General features: G+C 45.1%; 3 protein-coding genes across 10 annotated transcripts in view; 2 read left to right on the top strand and 1 right to left on the bottom strand.

Annotated features, from left to right (window-relative positions):
• The first annotated feature begins 110 nt into the window (after nt 1-110).
• On the top strand, nt 111-6,624 carry fezf1 (FEZ family zinc finger 1). Its single transcript, XM_003967263.2, has 4 exons — nt 111-2,310; nt 2,689-2,823; nt 3,551-3,683; nt 4,138-6,624. The coding sequence occupies exons 1-4, from the start codon at nt 1,558-1,560 to the stop codon at nt 4,377-4,379; spliced, it is 1,263 nt and encodes a 420-aa protein (XP_003967312.2). The 5' UTR covers nt 111-1,557; the 3' UTR covers nt 4,380-6,624.
• A 671-nt stretch (nt 6,625-7,295) lies between these two features.
• On the top strand, nt 7,296-16,252 carry aass (aminoadipate-semialdehyde synthase). 3 transcript variants are annotated; one of them, XM_003967210.3, is made up of 24 exons: nt 7,296-7,396; nt 8,453-8,679; nt 8,883-9,059; nt 9,148-9,232; nt 9,381-9,448; nt 9,514-9,660; nt 9,729-9,807; nt 9,942-10,069; nt 10,166-10,314; nt 10,622-10,744; nt 11,116-11,227; nt 11,305-11,364; nt 12,081-12,148; nt 12,267-12,388; nt 12,902-13,031; nt 13,116-13,226; nt 13,811-13,919; nt 13,994-14,134; nt 14,230-14,397; nt 14,500-14,592; nt 14,819-14,934; nt 15,123-15,211; nt 15,286-15,462; nt 15,587-16,252. In XM_003967210.3, the coding sequence occupies exons 2-24, from the start codon at nt 8,461-8,463 to the stop codon at nt 15,703-15,705; spliced, it is 2,790 nt and encodes a 929-aa protein (XP_003967259.2). In that variant the 5' UTR covers nt 7,296-7,396; nt 8,453-8,460; the 3' UTR covers nt 15,706-16,252. The 3 variants fall into 3 exon arrangements, with proteins under 3 accessions (XP_003967259.2, XP_011605407.2, XP_011605408.2); XM_011607105.2 differs by having other exon boundaries at nt 8,434-8,679; XM_011607106.2 differs by lacking the exon at nt 7,296-7,396 and adding an exon at nt 7,439-7,576.
• Nucleotides 16,253-16,895: 643 nt separating this feature from the next.
• ptprz1a (protein tyrosine phosphatase receptor type Z1a) overlaps nt 16,896-18,270 on the bottom strand; it is a 29,586-nt gene continuing 28,211 nt past the window's right edge. For all 6 annotated transcript variants that reach the window (XM_029841417.1, XM_029841414.1, XM_029841413.1 and 3 more), the window contains 4 exons: nt 18,090-18,245; nt 17,839-17,978; nt 17,622-17,757; nt 16,896-17,484 (listed from right to left, as the gene is read on the bottom strand). In XM_029841417.1, coding sequence (XP_029697277.1) covers nt 17,347-17,484; nt 17,622-17,757; nt 17,839-17,978; nt 18,090-18,245 — 570 coding nt within the window. In that variant the 3' untranslated portion in view covers nt 16,896-17,346. The remainder of the gene's footprint in view (nt 17,485-17,621; nt 17,758-17,838; nt 17,979-18,089; nt 18,246-18,270) is intronic.

Here is an 18,270-nt window from a genome sequence, read left to right as displayed (position 1 = left end):
TTAGTCCCTGTAAATGTCTCCATCAAAGGCAAAATTTCTGCTCACATTCAGTTCAACCAATATTTAGAAAACGTTCCTGCTAAAGGAGGCAGGAACATTGGGACAACATGATTTGAAGGTTCTGTTGGTCTCACAGCCGACAGATCTCCAGTTCTTGCTGTAACCAGTTTGAGGTGGCGGAAAAAACTGCAGCGACACTGGTGTGTTTGATGATCAAAGAAACTGTTCTCAGACACCCAGGATGGATGCAGGATGTTCTCTGTCTTCTACATATTCAGCTTTGATCATTAAAAATAGAGACTCATTTAATTTAAAGCACATCAGCAACAGTTTTAGAAACAATTTAAGGAATTTAATATAATAAGAAAAATCTGATCAACATTTTTTTATTTCTCTAAATTCAAGGACACGTCAAGGTTCTAACAAGAACATGGCTTTTACAGGAGAACACACAGATGCACTGTTGCACACAATGTTATTCATAAAGTTAATAATGATAAAACAGATATTATTAAAGTAGCATTAATTGCATTAATTTGCGTCATTAGATAGAAATGTGAGAACAGCATTAAAATAATTAGAGTAATAACAGTTAAAAAAAACAATGGCAACAAACAATTTCTTTTTTTTCCTCATTTCAATTTATTTGATTTATGGGCCATTTTATCTTTTTATTTCACAAAATAAATTTAAACGTTTTCTTAATTTGTTAACTTTTATTTTGTTATTAAATGTTATTAAATTATCTTTACATATTCTCAAAACAGCTGATTTTTAAGTTCCTTCTTCACATTTTATTTATTCATCGCAGCAGTTTTATCTGGACTTTCAGCTTGTTCATCTTTGTTTGACTATTTGATAAAGAGTTCACGTTTTCCTGCTCCATTTATAATATTGATAATAATTATTTCTATATTTATCGTTGTTATTAGTATCACTGTATGATTGCTATTACCTTTTTATTCTATTGTCTTAACGATACGTGGTCGCGCGCTGTTTGGAATAGAATAAAATAAAAAAATTGAACAATGAAATAAAGGAGAAAAATAGAAAATAAACATAACGGCATAAGAAAATATAGCATTAGAAAGAGTTTTGCTTGTCTCGCCTAAACGCGCGTGGGGAAAGTTCTGGCGCGAGCTTCTCGGATCGATGACTTTGATCTGATGGGCGCCTCTGACAGCTCCTGACCCGTCATGATGTCACGCGGAGCCACAAGGGGAGGTGAGAGTGAAAGGAGCCTCAGATGATCCAGAGTCCCGCCAGCAGGAGCACCTCTTCTTCCTCTTCCTCCTCCTCTTCCTCCTCCTCCTCATCTCCTCATCTCCTCATCTGTGAAGAATTGACCAAATTAGGTCCTCCTCGCTCTGGACGGTAACGATCCGGGTCTCGGCTCTCGGCACGCGGGTATCGAGCGAGCTGCGGCCGCGTGTTCGACGGGTGTGTGCGTGGACGCTTCCCCTCTGATGATGCCCTCTCCTGCAATCCAGTAGGAGCAGCAGCGACCCCCTCCAGGCCTCCCTGCAGTAGCTCCTGGTCGCGGTGGATGCGGAGGTGATGGACGCTCCTCTCCTGCGCCCAGTGGGGTTGCTCGGCGCCCCCCCGGCTTCTGGGAGCCAGCCCACAGGCTCTGACATGCAAGTCGGCAGCGGGAAGCCTCTCGCGTTCTCCATCGACCGGATTATGGCCCGCACTCCAGAACCCAGGTCGATACCGCTTCCCGGCTGGTTCCCGTCCTCCCCGGTGGGAAAACCCGAAACGTGCCCGTCCTCGCTGCACTGCATGATCCCGCTGCTGCCGTTCGGGTACGAGCCGGGCCACCGACTCAGCGTCGCTGGTCTGGATTCGGGCCACTTGGACGCTTCTCTGCCCGCCAACGCAGACTTTCTGGGCTTCAGGGCGCATCAGGAGGAGTCCGCCTCCACCCCGGGCCAGTACAAACTCTTCAGACCACGCGTGGTCAACCAGTCCGCCTTCCCGACGGTGGGCGCTGTGTGTTACCTGAACTGCAGCGGCGACAGCGGGGGCTGCCCGCCGCCCGCGGGGCTTGTCAACCTGCACCCGATGGCCTCGTACCTGCTGAGCGCCCGGCACAAATCCCTCTTGACGGACAAGAGCAAAGCGGGCCTGCAGGCCGCGGAGCGTTGCCCGGTGTCCCAGAGCCACATCCAGATCCAGAACTACATGAAGGACCGGGACCAGGTTCTCACCGACAAACTCTTCAAGAGCTCCGCGGCTGCGGCCGCGCGCCTCAGCGGGCCGTGTCCCGGCACCAAGCCCAAAGTGTTCACCTGCGAGGTCTGCGGCAAGGTGAGTCAGAACAGCCCGAGCAGAACCGGGCTGACAACATTATTATTATTATTTTTATTATTATTATTATTATTATTATTATTATTATTATTATTATTATTATTATTATTCACAGAAGAAAATCTAACTGGGTTTAAAGGGGAGGTAAGTAAATAAATTTAAGTAAATTTGGAGCAGTTCGATTTAAAGTTGATCAGCTGTCCCACATTATTTTTGCAACATGTCTGAATTATTTAAGCTTTAAGGGCAGAAATGACGCCCAACCACGGTAAAATTAATCATTTCAATTAAAAATAAGAAAGTCAAAATCTTCAGTTTTCAACTGTTCTGTTCCTGTAATAACAATAATCATTATTACTCTTTTGTCTCCTCCCGCAGGTGTTTAACGCGCACTATAACCTGACCCGCCACATGCCCGTGCACACCGGCGCGAGGCCTTTCGTGTGCAAAGTTTGCGGAAAAGGATTCCGACAGGCGAGCACGCTGTGCCGCCACAAGATCATCCACACTCAGGTTAGAGTTAACCACTACAATAATAATAGTTAACAACAACAATAATAATAATAATAATTACAATAATAATAATAATATCAACAACAACAATAATAATAATGATGATGATGGTAATATACAAGAAACACAATAAATATTGGTATAATGACAATACACTAGTAGTCATATTGTGAATCAACAACAAGAACAGCAACATAACAGCAACATCAGTTATTATTATTGAGCTATATTATTGTTGTTGTTGTTGTTATAAGCAGAGGCGGACTTCAGCCCCCCGCGACTCCGTAAGGGAAAAGCGGCAGAAATTGGAAGGTTAATATCATTATTGTTGCTATTATCATCATCGTTACTTCTATTAATACATTTTTCTTTTTATAGTTGTTATTAATCTATTTGTAAAAACGTAAATGAACGCGCACACGCGTATATGTAAATATATATTTAAATTATTTCCTGAAAAAAGTACTTTAATTTTGTAGAGAAGAAAACCAGTAAAGATGCCGCGTTTCTCGTACCTGAACACGTGGCAGTTTATTATTATTTTATCGTGATTATTATTCTTGATCGTGTTTTCGGATTACATTAGAAATAAAGAAACCAGCAGTCCGCGTGATCGTCGGTCTGATTTTCTGAGTGCAGCACTGAAATAATCCAGATTCTTCTGGTGGACTTTGATCCCCCTCAAACACACAGACCGAAAAGATCTCATCTTCTTGTTGTGACGCAGGAAAAACCGCACAAATGTAACCAGTGCGGGAAAGCCTTCAATCGCAGCTCCACACTCAACACGCACACGCGCATCCACGCGGGGTACAAACCGTTCGTGTGCGAGTTCTGCGGGAAAGGATTCCATCAGAAAGGTGAGTTTCTATCATCATCACCATCATCATCATCACCATCATCATCATCATCATCATTATCATCATCAAACATCAACAGAAACCTCACGTGACCTCTGATTCATGGAAACATCAAATAATCCCGTCAGAGCAAAATATAACAGTCATTAGTACCAACACACAAATAAACAACCTGAAATTTGTTAAAAAAAATAACTTTTGAATTTCAAAGTGGCGTCATAGTTAAGAACAAATTTAGCGGCGGACGTTAGTGGGAGCTAAGCAAAGTGCGCCCTCTGCTGGCGGCACCTGCTCAGGTTACAGTTCCTGTCCTGAAAAATGCGACCAGACGTAACCAGCAACAGCTCCCGAAACCCACGCTTATAGCTGCGAATGTTGTTGTTGTTGTTGTTGTTGTTTATGATGACAAATAAGCAGTTGCGTTGTCTTTCCACCCGTCTCATTGTCTACAAAGGAAACTACAAGAACCATAAGCTGACCCACAGCGGGGAAAAGCAGTTCAAATGTTCCATCTGCAGCAAAGCATTCCATCAGGTGTACAACCTGACATTCCACATGCACACACACAATGACAAGAAGCCCTTCACCTGTCCCACCTGTGGGAAAGGCTTCTGCAGAAACTTTGACCTGAAGAAACACATCAGGAAGCTCCACGATCTGACTGGACCGCAGTCGCCGGCACCTCAGCAGACCTGAACGGGAACATCAGGTGAACTCACACCAATGATTCACTTTTATAGACTTGCTAAAAAAAAGTCTGGATCAAAAGAGTGAAATCACCCAAGGGAGGAGTTCCTACACTTCCCATGATGCAGCAGATAAGAAGGTCCGCTCAGGTCTGATGTTGTCTAACAGGCTACAGCAGAATCTCCCCAGAGTTTATCAGAAGAGCTGAAGCTTTATGGAAAAATCTGTTTCAATCACCACCAAAAGCTGAGATTGGGCTCATACTGGGCTCATACTGGGCTCAGACTAGGCTCAGACCGGGCTCAGACTGGGCTCAGACTGGGGTCAGACTGGGTTCAGACTGGGGTCATACTGGGTTCAGACTGGGCTTAGACTGGGCTTAGACTGTGCTACTAGGCTCAGACTGGGCTCAGACTGGGCTTATAATGGGCTCCGACTGGGCTCATACTGGAGTCATACTAGACTCAGACTGGCCTCATACTGGGCTTTTATGGGCTCATTCTGGACTCATTCTGGGCTCAAACTGGGTTCATGCAGGGCTTAGACTGGGCTCAGACTGGGCTCCTACTGGGCTCAGACTGGGCTTGGACTTGACTCAGACTAGGCTCATACTGGGCTCCTACTGGGCTCAGAGTGGGCTCAAACTGGGCTCCTACTAGGCTCATACTGGGCTCAGAGTGAGCTCAGACTGGGCTTATACTGGGTTCAGACTGGGCGTGAGTTGTGATACTAAAACAGAGAAATGAACCTGATGAAAGAATTTCCCTTTAAGCTGATGATTATTGAGAGAAGGTCTGAGAGCAGATTTGTTTCAGTAACTTCATTTCTTATATGACGTGTCTGAGAGGAGGAGGAGGATGAAGATGATCCTCTCTGTTCAGTCTGGACAGAAAACAGGTGAAGGATGAAGATGCAGTTTTGAATCTGGTTCTTTCTTCCTGTCAGAACCATCTTTATTCCAGATGTTTCCCCATCAGAAAACCTGTTTTCCTTTTGTGATCAAGTAAGACTGAAACCACATTTTCACTAAATGAAGGATGGGTTTTAAGGTGTTCATGGATATAAATCTTCACCTCCCAGAGTTTCGGCTCCTTGTGATAAATCTTGTTAGGAGAAAAATTGGAATTATTTAAGCTGGACTTTTGAGTTTTTCTCTCCCTCAAATGTTAATTTTTGATTGAATCTTTGAATGTTTATTGACATTATTATTTGAAATGTGGGATTCATCTCTGGCTCCTTTCTTTCCCTTTGATTTTAAAATGTCAAAGCTTTTTTTTGGTGTTTCACTTTCTGAAATATTCATTCCTCAGTGTAATGATTCAGAAATAACTGAAAATTCTGATAAGACAAATGGAGCCTGAGCTTAAAGGTGTGTTCTATGTTGGTTTGTTCTTCCGTCCAGTTGTTGTTGACAGAGGAAGAGCCGATGCTTCCTACCTCCTCCTTCACTTTACTGATCCTTTGATTTTGATCTCAGGTTTCCTGTAAAATTAGTGTTTATGGTATTTACGTTAAATTATTCCGATGTTCTAACATGTTGCCATCGTGTTTCTGCTGAATGAGAAAACATTTAATAAATGCTTTAATTGTGTGAGAGTCCTGATCAACAAAGCCAGACAGGTCACATGACCCCTGTCCTGGCTCCAAAACCTGAAGGTCATCAGAGGTCAATCGCCATCCTGTTGAAGATGAGAGCACCAGATAAGACCACTGGATCCTTGCATGGGGCCAGGCCTCCAGCCCTCAGGTCCTGATCTTATTTTTACGATAAACACCTCCTAAAAAGGACAAATAGTGTCGATTTGTCTATCAAAGGGATCATTCCCGATTACTCCTGATCACTCCCGATCACTCATAATCACTCACGATCACTCCGGACCACTCCAGATCACTCCCAAAATACAAAATGTAACTTTTCCCATCTGGTGACGCCACAGTGACACTGACTTCGTAGTCGAATGAAGTCTCACACCATCAAGGCTCAGGAAGCTAACATGGGGCTCCTAGATGACCAGATGAAAAAGGTCAGCAAGCCATTAACACGCTGGTGTTGCTCAAACTGTTGTTATGCTGCTAGCTAAGAAGCTAGAAATTCAACTTTTGTTTCCCAAGGAGGTTCGTCTGAGGTTCGACACTGCGGGTCAGACCTAGGTGAGATCTTTACCTCCAGTCTGAACCTCATCCACATTCTTGAGATCAGCTGACGAATAATAGCCGCATTATTTGACTCCTAAATAAAATGCATAATAAATAATCCAACGGTTTTCATTTTCTTCTATAAACTGCTCATTGTTACTCCCATTTAAATGAAAAATATGTTTAAGATTTAATTTTCAAAAAATGCCTGACGGCTCTTGTTTCTACGATTTCTTTAACTGTCTCAAAATGACAAACTAGGTTGGATGACGTGTATCTGTGTGGACAGAGTCTGATTCAAGTCTGTCACAGACACCTTTTTCGATAATACAACTACAGTCGCAAAGTGAGGAGAAGAGGAGGCGCCTCAGCTTCGGAAGCTGACTGGTCGAAAGTCGGCAGGGCCCCTGACAGGTGGTTGGGACAAAACGGAAACTGAGGATTTCAGAATAAAATATAAATGTACCTTTAAACCTTTCACTATCCAAAGTTTGATTAAAACATGAAACACAACCTGCATGAAAGGATTTATTATCTGCAGGTTTCATATGCAGAGGACGATGATGATGATGGTGATGATGGTGATAATAATAATAGACACGAAACATAATAAATATTGTTATGATAACAATAATAGACATATTATGCACATTTAAAATAATACATAATATAATTTATGTTATTCTGTATGCACGCTTTTGTCCTGTGATAGTCCTTTTTTGCAGTCCTGTTTAAATCGGGAGATTTAAGGTGACGTACCTAAACATGAACGGAAATCCGCTTTATTGTGAAAGTCTGAGCGGAAATGTGTGGTGCTTGTGAAGTGGGGATCACCTCTGAGGTGGAATAGAACCTGGAGGCGCTGATCCGGACACAAACTGCTCTTCAAGGTAAAGCTGAGCTGCGTCCTCAGCGTTTCATTGCTTATCGATCAGCTGCCAGAAACGTGACGTTATAATACCGATCAATATCAGCCCACGTCCCGAAGTTAGCGGCGTTCTGAATTAAGCCACAGCCGCTTTATGACTATTTGTACATAAATATTTGCTTTATTCTATGCCCTGAACAAAGTGAGTCAAAACTGAGTTTTATTTCTTGTGGCCTTCGAAATGTCATTCTGCCTCATTTTTATTCGTTTTTCAAAAAGTCAGCGGTTCTTTTATTTTTTGTCCAGTTTTAAAGTTGCTTTAAAGTTTTCTTTTCTATCTGTTTTTCTTTTACTTTCTTCTTTTCTTACGTGTGTATTGGGACCAAACCATGACGTCGCTGAAAAGGGTGTAACTTGTGATTGAGACCTTTGCTGTTCATGTTAGCCAGCTAGCTTAGCCCAGTCCCGGAACCAGTCAGCCTGTCATTGAGTGTCCGCTCCTCAAATGGGCACCTGTGTCTTCCCAGTCAGTTTGCTCCGTTTGACTGGTTCCTCTGTCAGATTGAGCCAAAAATTAGAATCTGTTTCTTTCTCTTTTTCCACATCTGTTATGTGGGATGCAGCAGCCTGGTTAAAGTCAACTATCAGAATCAGGTTTATTGGTCATGTGAACATGATGAAGGCCAGCGGGTGACCCTGGAGGACCCAGAGGAGGAACCCGAGGGACCCAGGGCTGACCCAGAGGAACCTAGAAAATCCACCAGTTTGAACCCACAGGTTCAAACACTCCAGTCACTTTTTCTTTCTCCAGAGGTGGAAACTTTAAACCATGACACCATCTATTATTTCCTCAGCCCGACCCCTCTCAGCGCCTCCTTTTTCCACAGGCAGCATCACAGGCACCTTGAACCGCGTTAGCTTGACCTTACTGCTGTTTTTAACTTTAATTTCTAATTTAAGACTTGATCAAATCCTTGGTCAAATCCTGACGCTGTCAAGTTTCCTTGTTGCTGCTGTTGACGATCAGTGTTAATGAGACTAATCTGAGTGTTTAATCAGGTGTGTGTCTGTGGCAAAGGTATCGCCATGTTCAGGCTTCTCCATCACCATGGTAAGAGGACACGGTGCTGTGTGGTGCAACAACAACGCCTTAAACACTACAGGGCCATCATGGCCATCCGCCGCGAGGACATCAACCCGTGGGAGAGGCGGGCCCCACTGGCTCCGCGGCATGTGAAGGAGCTGACCAATGCCAAGGTCAAAGTCCTGGTCCAGCCGTCCAACCGCAGAGCCATCCACGAGAAGGTGACGCTTCGTTCTGAGAGTCATGATAGCCGATAGTTACTGATTACCACAACCGATTATTACTGATTCTCATGACCGCTTGTAATGGCCAATTATCATGACCAAATATCACGATTGACCTATGGTTTCCTGCCATTTATTGTGGAAAAAAAAGTCACACAAGATTGATTTTTTTCCAAAATTGGCATGTGGTATCGTTGTAGTTTTACGAGAGGGCGGGCGCCATCGTTCAGGAGGACATTTCAGAGGCGTCATTAATCATTGGGGTAAAGAGGCTGCCAGAGGAGAAGGTGATTCCCAGGAAGACATATGCATTTTTTTCTCACACCATCAAAGCTCAGGAAGCTAACATGGGGCTCCTGGATGACCTGCTGAAAAAGGTCAGCATTCCATTAGCACACTGGTGTTGCTCAAACTGTTGTTATGCTGCTAGCTAAGAAGCTAGAAATTCAACTTTTGTTCCCTCAGGAGGTTCGTCTGATTGACTATGAGAAGATGGTCGATGCTAATGGCTATCGGATTGTTGCATTTGGCCAGTGGGCCGGTGTTGCAGGTACTTCTTTTTATGTTCTGATGAGGTTTATCATAGTCACATGTCTAAGATATGTACATATGTATGTGTTATGTGTATGTGTTAAATGAACTTCAATCATTTAAGAACCAGCCCTGAAGAAAGTGAGTCAAAACTGAGTTCATTTTAGGCATGATTAACATCTTACATGGATTGGGGCTGCGCTTTCTGGCTCTTGGACACCACACCCCTTTCATGGTGAGAGAAGCAAGAACACCAAACATTCAGCTTTTCCTGTGTTGATGTTTACTTTCTGTTCCCAGCACATCGGAATGGCTCATAACTACAGGAACGTCAGCCAGGCCATCCAGGCAGTAAGGGATTGTGGGTACGAGATTTCCATGGGTCTCATGCCCAAGTCCATTGGGCCTGTGACCTTCTGCTTCACTGGTACTGGCAACGTGTCCAAGGTATGCTGTGACCTTTGCACTTTTTGAAAAAGCATGTTTGATTTTTTTCTACTCTTATTGTCCTACAGGGGGCGCAGGACATCTTAAATGAGCTTCCTGTTGAATTTGTTGAGCCGCTGGAGCTGAAGGACGTCTCTGAAAGTGGAGGTTTGAAACTTTTGAAGCCTGTTAGCGTGAGCTAACAGCCTGTTAACATTTAGTGCTTCTGGTGTTCATGCTAGTTTTAGCGGTTATTCCCAGCATTCAGGTGTGAAGGTCGGAAATGTAACTTTTTCTCGCAGAACTGACCAAAGTCTACGCCACAGTCCTGAGCCGACATCACCACCTAGTCCGCAAGAGTGACAGCATTTATGACCCCATGGAATATGAGAACCACCCGGAACTCTACACCTCCCACTTCAGGACCAGCGTGAGTGCTCCTCCCCCGTGGCTTCGGTCATGCCTGTTGCAGTCAGTTATTGTGAGGCAGCTTCTCCTCACGTCGCTTAAACATTTTCCCAAACAGGTGGCTCCGTACACAACCTGCCTCATCAATGGAATTTACTGGGACCGTCATACTCCCCGACTGCTGCGAAGGCTCGATGCACAGAAGCTAATAAGGCCTCCCAACGTCTCTCCAGCGTCCACAGAGGGTTCACCAGTACTGCCTCACAGGTATGTGTGTGAACTAATGTTAGCTCCGCTATTAGCCTGTTGTTGTCAAGTGACATGAATGGCATTTTTGTTATGACCTTTGACCTGTCACGTTTAGCCCAAACAGGCTGTGTTAGCTTTGTGGGACATTAAACACTGAATCTGATGGCTTTAATGTTTTGATGCTTTGACCAGGTAAAAAGAAAAAAAACACAGATTTGATCTTCTCTGAGAACACAAGCAGTCTGTTCCCAGTGTTCCCAGTTTGGATGTAAAACTGAGCTGAACCTCATCAAACATTTGATGGCGGACATTCATTTGTCTGCAGGCTCCTCGCCATTTGCGACATCTCGGCCGACACTGGCGGCTCCATCGAGTTTATGAACGAGTGCACCACCATCGACAAACCCTTCTGCATGTACGACGCTGACCAGCACATTGACCACGACAGGTGCGCCATCATCCTCGCTTTGATGATGTCATCATCACGATTATATCCTCAAAAAAGCTAAGCATAGCTTAGCTGCAGCCTAGTATAGCGGCAACTGCCGAGCTTAGCTACAGCTATGCCCTCTATACTACCTGTCTTGCTCTCTCTCCTCTCCCCCTCCCTATCACCCCCCTCTCTCCCTCCCCCCTCTCTCTTCCTCCTTCCCTCTCTCCCTTTCTTCCCTCTCTCTTCTATCCTCTCTCCCCCTTCCTCTCACCTTCTTTCACCTCTCTCTCCCCCTCTCCTCCTCCCTCCCTCTGTCTCCCCTCCCTCTCTCTCACCAGGCAAGTGTGGCACTGTGACTAACTGACCTTTCACCTTTGTCCTGGCAGCGTGGAGGGGAACGGGATTCTCATGTGCTCCATCGACAACCTTCCCGCTCAGCTGCCCATTGAAGCCACAGAATACTTTGGAGACCGATTGTTCCCGTACATCTGGGAGATGGTGAGAAGTGCCGACTGTTGTCAGTCTGATATCTGCTGCAGCCAGAAAGGTTTTAACGGAGCGTCTGTCGCCATCAGCTGCCTTCAGATGCCACCAGAAGTCTGGACCAAGAGGACTTCAGCCCACAGGTTAAAGACGTAAGTTGGCCCCTCAAATGTTTTCTGTCATACCTGTCAATCATCCAGAAGAGCCTGGAAACACTTGGACAAGGAAGTGTGGGGGCAGGGCTTACAGCCTTGTGTCTTCCTCTCATGTGAAGCAGCTTTAAGAGCAGAGACCAGTAAAATAGTCACACGTCTTCTCTCCTCCCCCTCTCTCCCTCTTACCTCCCTCGCTCCCCTCTCTTTCCTCCTTTCCTTCCTTTCTTCCCTCATTCTCCCTCTCTTCTCCCTCTCTCCCTCTCTCTTCCTGTTTCTGTCCCCTGCTCTCCTCCCTCTCTCCTCTCTTCCACTCTCCCTCTATCTCCCTCTTTCCTCCCTCTCTCCCCTCTTTCCTCCCTCTCTCCTCTCTCCTGTTCCTGTCCCCCTCTCCCCTCACTCTCCTGCTTTCCTCCTTCTCACCTCCCTCTCTCTGTCTCTCCCTCTCTCCCCCCTCTCTCTTCCTGTTTCTGTCTCCACTCCACTCTTCTTCTTCTCTTTCTTCTCTCTCATCCTCTCGCCTCCCACTCTCCTCCATCTCTCTTCCCCTCTCCCTCCTCCCTTTCTCTCCCTCTCTCCTCCCTCTCTTTCTCTCTCCTCTGTCCTCCCTCTCTCTCTCTCTAACTCATCACTCCATCTCTGATGACCTTCAGGTTGAGTTGTCAGGAGAGTTCATTGTTGTTCAGAATAATTCCTGTCACGTTTTCTTTTTAAAGGCCATCATCACCTCAAACGGAGCGCTGACCCCAAAGTTTGAGTACATAGAGAAGCTCAGAGAGAGAAGGTGAGACATCTTCCTCCTCTTCGTTTTCCTCATCCTCATCCTCCTCCTCCTTCTCCTGTTGTGTTTTTTTCTCAGTCCTTCTCACAGGTTTCTTTGTCCAATCTTCTTTGTCCATTAGGGAGAAGGCTCAGATTCTGAGGAGGACTGGGATGAAACGGGTTCTGCTGCTGGGCTCAGGCTACGTCTCTGGACCTGTGGTTGAGTATCTGACTCGTGATGACAAGACACAGGTGACCGTGGGTGAGTTTTCATGAACTAATGCTCCGAGCTGGCTAATGCTCTTGCCACAGTTGTCTTTCTTACATGCTGTAAATGACATCAGTTCCTGTGGTATCTCGACTATGGCGCTCCGCCCTCCCTTCAAATCACACCTTTACTGTATAATGAAAACCAACCGGTGTTGATTTGCTCTTTTTGCAAGGCTAAGCTACGGTATTGCTAGGCTAATGTAGGCTATGTTGTGATGTTGATTCAAGATGGTGGAGCAGATCTGATTTGTCCAGAGAAAATTGTTGAACCCAGCAGAGAACCTGTTGAGAATCATATCTCACTGTCATGCTTCAAGACTCTAAGGTTAGGGTTGACCCCCAACCCTAGCGGTCAACCCCTTAACCTTAGCATCAGTGAGGTCAATTTGTAGTACCTGGAGAAGGTGCAGATCTTAAATGTCAGGATCAGGTGTTCCATGAACTCATAAAAGATTCTTTGAAGATGATTGTTGTGGATGACTGGGGGTCTCTGTGTGCCCCCCAGGCTCGGTGGTGCTGAAGCAGGCCGAGGAGCTGGCGTCCAGATACCCCAACACCATCCCCATCATGGTGGATGTGAGCAGTCAGGAAGGACACCTGGACTCGCTGCTCAAAGACCACGACCTGGTCATCAGGTGACTCTATTGTTAAACTTCCTTCTTTTACTGAACATGAACAGAGCAAATGTCCTGGCTTAAACTCCTCCCTCTTCCCATCAGCATGCTGCCACACTCCTTTCACCCCCTGGTGGCCAAACACTGTATCAGCAGGAAGGTGAACCTGGTCACTGCCAGCTACCAGAGTCCTGCCATGAAGGAGCTGCAGAGCAGGTGACCACCAAGTTGGTTGGCAAGAGCAGTAACACTCAGGACTATCAAATAGATTCAATCTATAGAGACAGACAGAATAAAAAGACAATTTATCCCCCGGACAGTCTGCCAGTCAACCAAGAAAACTATAAAACAAAACAGAAGGTGTATAACACTGGTTCCTGGGTTCTAAGGTAACGTGCACACTACACAAGAACCTGTTGACATGTCTGGAGGACGATCACATGGTCAGAACCAGGGGTTAGGTCAGTCCCAGGTCAGAACCAAGGGTTAGGTCAGTCCCAGAGGTCCAGGTGAGAACCAAGGGTCAGCTCAGTCCCAGGGATCCAGGTCAGAACCAAGGATCAGGTCAGAACCAAGGGTCAGGTCAGTCCCAGGGGTCCAGGCCAGAACCAGAGTTCAGGGCAGAGATGTTGTAATTTTACACCAAGATTTGTAAAATTACTCAGCATCTCTACCTCAGGACTGTTTATGTTCACCATCACTAACTGTTTTTTCTGCTGCTGACTGGTGTTACTGGTCCAGAGTTTGGCAGCTCATGGTTTGTGTGAGCCTGAGTGAAAACATGAGCATGTCTGTGACAGCGTGCAGGCAGCAGGAATCACGATCATCAACGAGGTGGGATTGGATCCAGGAATTGATCACATGCTCGCCATGGAGTGTATTGACCAGGCAAAAGCTGACGGCTGCACCGTGAGTGTGTGTGTGTGTGTGAGTGTATCTTTGATCTTGGCTCTTGGTAAGTGCTGTGATATCTGTGTGATCAGGTAGAGTCCTACATGTCATTCTGTGGTGGTCTTCCTGCTCCAGAATGTTCAGACAATCCTCTCCGCTACAAGTTCAGCTGGAGTCCCTATAGCGTCCTCCTCAACACCATTAGCCCCGCCCTCTTTCTCAGAGACAGCCAGGTAAGGAAGCCTTCAATGGACAAAAACATTTGAATTTTCAGAAGTCAGAATGTGTGTGTGTGTGTGTGTGTGTGTGTGTGTGTGTGTGTGCACAGTTGGTGAACATCCCTGCAGGGGGCGCTCTCATGGATGCCACCATGCCCCTCAAGTTCTTTCCTGGTTTGAATTTGGAGGGATTTCCAAATCGTGACAGCACCAAATATGCTGAACCTTATGGGATTGAGACGGCACACACACTGATCAGAGGATCACTGCGGTTCAGGGTATATATACACACACACAGACACACAAACACAGGAAGGATGAGTGTTTCTATTCTATGTTGTTGAGGACAGAATCTTCGGTGTGTCCTGTCTGTTCTGCAGGGTTTCTCTCAGGCCATGAGAGGGTTTATTAAACTGGGTCTGATCCACAGCAGCTCTGCAGCCATCGGACCAACAGCTGCTCCTGTTACCTGGGTATCTCTACTCTACTAAATGTTGCTAAACTTATTTTTTTGATTAACAGTTGCTCTGTAACCTTTGGATACTGCTGAAAATCAATTATCGGCCAAAACAGTAGTAATAATAAAATGTTGATATACTGTAGCTGCATCCCTAGTTATCACCTTATAGTACGTTCAGAAACAAGCAACCAGTCACCATGGAAACATTTGGTAACATGATGGGCGGGTGTTTTCTGCAGAAAGAGCTGCTGTGTCAGCAGGCAGGACTGTCCTCCTCCATCTCCCATGAGGCCTTTCAGGCAGCCATATATGAGCGTCTGGGACAGGATGACTTTGGGATGGACACACTGCGGTGGTGAGTGACTGTCATCATCTTCAGCATTTGAACAGCTGGGCATTGCCGCTGCAGCCTCTGGGGGGGCGGAGCCTATAGATCAAGCTTCCACGTTTGAGTGGAAGTTGCAACAGAAGGTTGTTGAGGTTGAGGCTGCAGAGGTCAGAATGTTAGAACACATCTTCACTGTTGTCTTTGGTTCCACGTAGGCTCGGAATGCTGGGCGAGGAGGCAGTGCCACGTGCCGACAGCGTGCTTGCGTCACTCGCTAAACACCTGGAAGTGAAACTGGCCTTTGGTGCGACAGGAACTCAGATGAAAGCAAAGTTGAAAGGGTGGATGCTGATTAACCCTCTTTGATTTTGAGTCCAGATGAGAACGAGAGAGACATGATTGTCCTCAGGAATGACGTCGGCCTCCGACATCCCACCGGGGAGCTGGAGACCAAACACATCAGCCTGGTCGTGTATGGCGACCCGGACGGCTTCTCCGCCATGGCCAAGACTGTGGGATACCCAGCAGCCATTGCTGCTCGCATGCTGCTGGATGGTGAATCTGTTAAAATATCAATTTGTATTGACATTTGTGAAGCTAACGCTGGTTTATGTCGCCCGTGTCAATGTGTGAAGCAAATGTTATGCTAATGCTAACTTAAGCTTCACCTTTCTTTTAGGTGAAATCACGAGAAAAGGACTTGTGGTTCCGATGACAAAAGAGATTTATGGGCCGGTGCTGACGCGGCTGAAGGAGGAGGGGCTTCACTTCAGGTCTATGAGCACACTGCAGGAATGAGAGCTTGTGTTTTATTTGACCTCAACAAATATGTGAGCATAAAGAAGTGAAAAGATAAAATGCCACCAAAGTAAATGATGTTTTTTGAAGATGTTTACTTTGTAAGGGTCAACAGTCAATGCTAGGTAGTCACATTTATGAGCTTAAAAGAAACTGTTTTTGTTATTGCTGCTACTACTGCTATGTGACTATTCTTAATGACATTGTTACATTTAAAAAGCACAGGTCTCATCTTGGAACAAGTAATAAAATATGATGAAGCTAACATCCTTTTCGCATTTGTATGTGCAGGTTTGGCCGTCCTGTGACTCGTTACACATAAGAACATTCAGTTAAAACTTTTTTTGAGCTAATTTATCTTCTGTTGCTTCAGAAAACCCTTTTAATTTAAATTCTTGTCTAATTTCGGGGTAGATTTTTTGTGAATGCTTTTATTTAAAAAGTTCTTTTTCTGCATGTTTCCTGTGCAATGTCATAATCAAACATCCACTCGTGATCATATCTGCCTTCTCAATCCTCCAGGGAATAAAAGATTTCTTCACTGTAACATGTTTTTATTTGGCAGTTTGTGGAGTTACTCCTCAAATGATTGTTGGTGTTTGGGTGTTTCAGCATTTGAATGACTGTTGAGCTCTGTGCTGCCGTCGCTCAGCTAACAGGACATTTGATCAGAGTTGATCTGAATATCCAGACTGGTTTAATCCATCCAGTCCAGTGAGCAGCTGAGGATTGGAAAGTCAGAAAATGCAAATGAAGGTGTGGACGTGCTGCTTGTCTGGATGCTTGACCCATTTTCTGTCCTGAAAAGATGCCTTTCATCCAGCGCCTTAACCCGGATTAATTCAAAAGGAAATTAAGTGGAACGACAGGTCGATTTTGGGATTAGAGCATCCAGGACAAAAGATAATCCCGCTGGTTGTTTTAACACCTGATGGCTGTTTGTGACCTTTGAGCTGCTGATGTTCGACAGCCATCACACATCCAAGTGAGTTCTGGCATCATTAAACCACTGATCATTTCTGTCATTCTGAATTGTTCAAATGCTCTTTAGTTTGTGCTTTAGAGCAGTACCTTCATGAAAAATCTGCTGATGGGACACTTTGACAGCGATGCTCCTTCTCCAAAATCTTCTGATCAAATATACAGTTATTTGCCTTTTTCCCTGTTGGACAAATATAAAAGCCAGACTATAAGAGGTTCTGGTTCTGTTTATTGAGAATCCAGCAGATGAAATGTTTTAGTACTTCAGCTTCAGTGTTACGAAAACAGAAGTTTTCAAAAATGTTAGAACCAAAATATGTGAACGCACTAAGGGTCAAATGTACAAATCTAAATGTATAAATACAAGTTTGGCCCCTTGAGTTGATTAGAATAATATTATTTACATTCCTAAAACCTTTTCAGTGTTTTCAGCTCAACTTCAACCTTTTTCATAAAAAAAACATTTTTTTTAATCATGACAGGAAAAAAGACTTTGTTGCTTTTGAGTAAACTTTTGGCTCAAATCTTCCTCATTTGGTCCCAGAAGGCACACAGGGAAGGGATGGGACTGGTTCTGACCCGAATTGCTGTCGTCTTCAACCGGTATAGAAACAACTTTGTTGCTTTTGGAGGAGAAATGAAAGAATGTTCTTTTTCCTGCTAAATGAGGGACTCAAGGCTCTCAGCAACGCTGCGTCCAGTCCGCACCACGACGGAACCATTGTTATCAGAGGATGTTTCCTGCTCCAGCATTCCAATGAGACTCAGCAGAGCTTCATACAGAAACTGGAACTCATCCTGCCAACAGACAGAATATTTTTGCCATTATAGAAAAATCCCATCAATGCTACACAATTCCCACTTCTCTTGCCTTTAAGCCCTGCCTTTAAGCCCCACCACTGCAGGCTCTGGTTTAAGCCCTGCCTCTAACTCACAACATGGCTGAAGACCCCCGGTCTCATCAGGTTGGTCATCTTGGCCACTTGGAAGACATCAACAGAACCTTCAGCCTCCAGCTGCTGAGTCAAAGACGTCAGCACGCAGAATGTTGCCGCAGTGACTCCACCCACACTGATCAAATAAAAGATGCATTCACTGTCAATCCCACAAATATTACTGTCCTGATGGTGAAACATTCAGAGAAGGGCTTACAGATCATGGACCACAGTGGGGCCATCTATGGCACCCTGGTTTTTCACCATAGCAACCACCTCAAAGGTATTGTTGATGGGCCTATCCGGATTTGGCCAGCTGGGGGCGCAGTACTGTTTCACCTCAAGAACAAAATCATCCTGAAGGAGAAAGTTTTAGATGTGAATCCTTTTCTGAGACCAAGAACAGAGCTTGATGCTCCAGAGTGCACTTATGTGTGTTTATATATTGTATTGCAAATATTAGCGTACTTTTGTGGACTCCAGTACATAGTTGTGGATCACCAACACGTCCTCACTGGACAAACAGATACGATCCTCATTCTTCTGCATGACGGTGAACAGCTCGTAGCAGATTTTTTGACCTTTTTGAGGCCAAAGGGCACAAAGCCCAACCTCCTCTTCCGCCTAACAACAAATCAGCAAGACAGGA

This window comes from Takifugu rubripes, chromosome 9 (assembly GCF_901000725.2).
Source record: "Takifugu rubripes chromosome 9, fTakRub1.2, whole genome shotgun sequence".
Lineage (NCBI taxonomy): Eukaryota > Metazoa > Chordata > Actinopteri > Tetraodontiformes > Tetraodontidae > Takifugu > Takifugu rubripes.
This window is presented reverse-complemented; position numbering and strand designations above follow the sequence as displayed.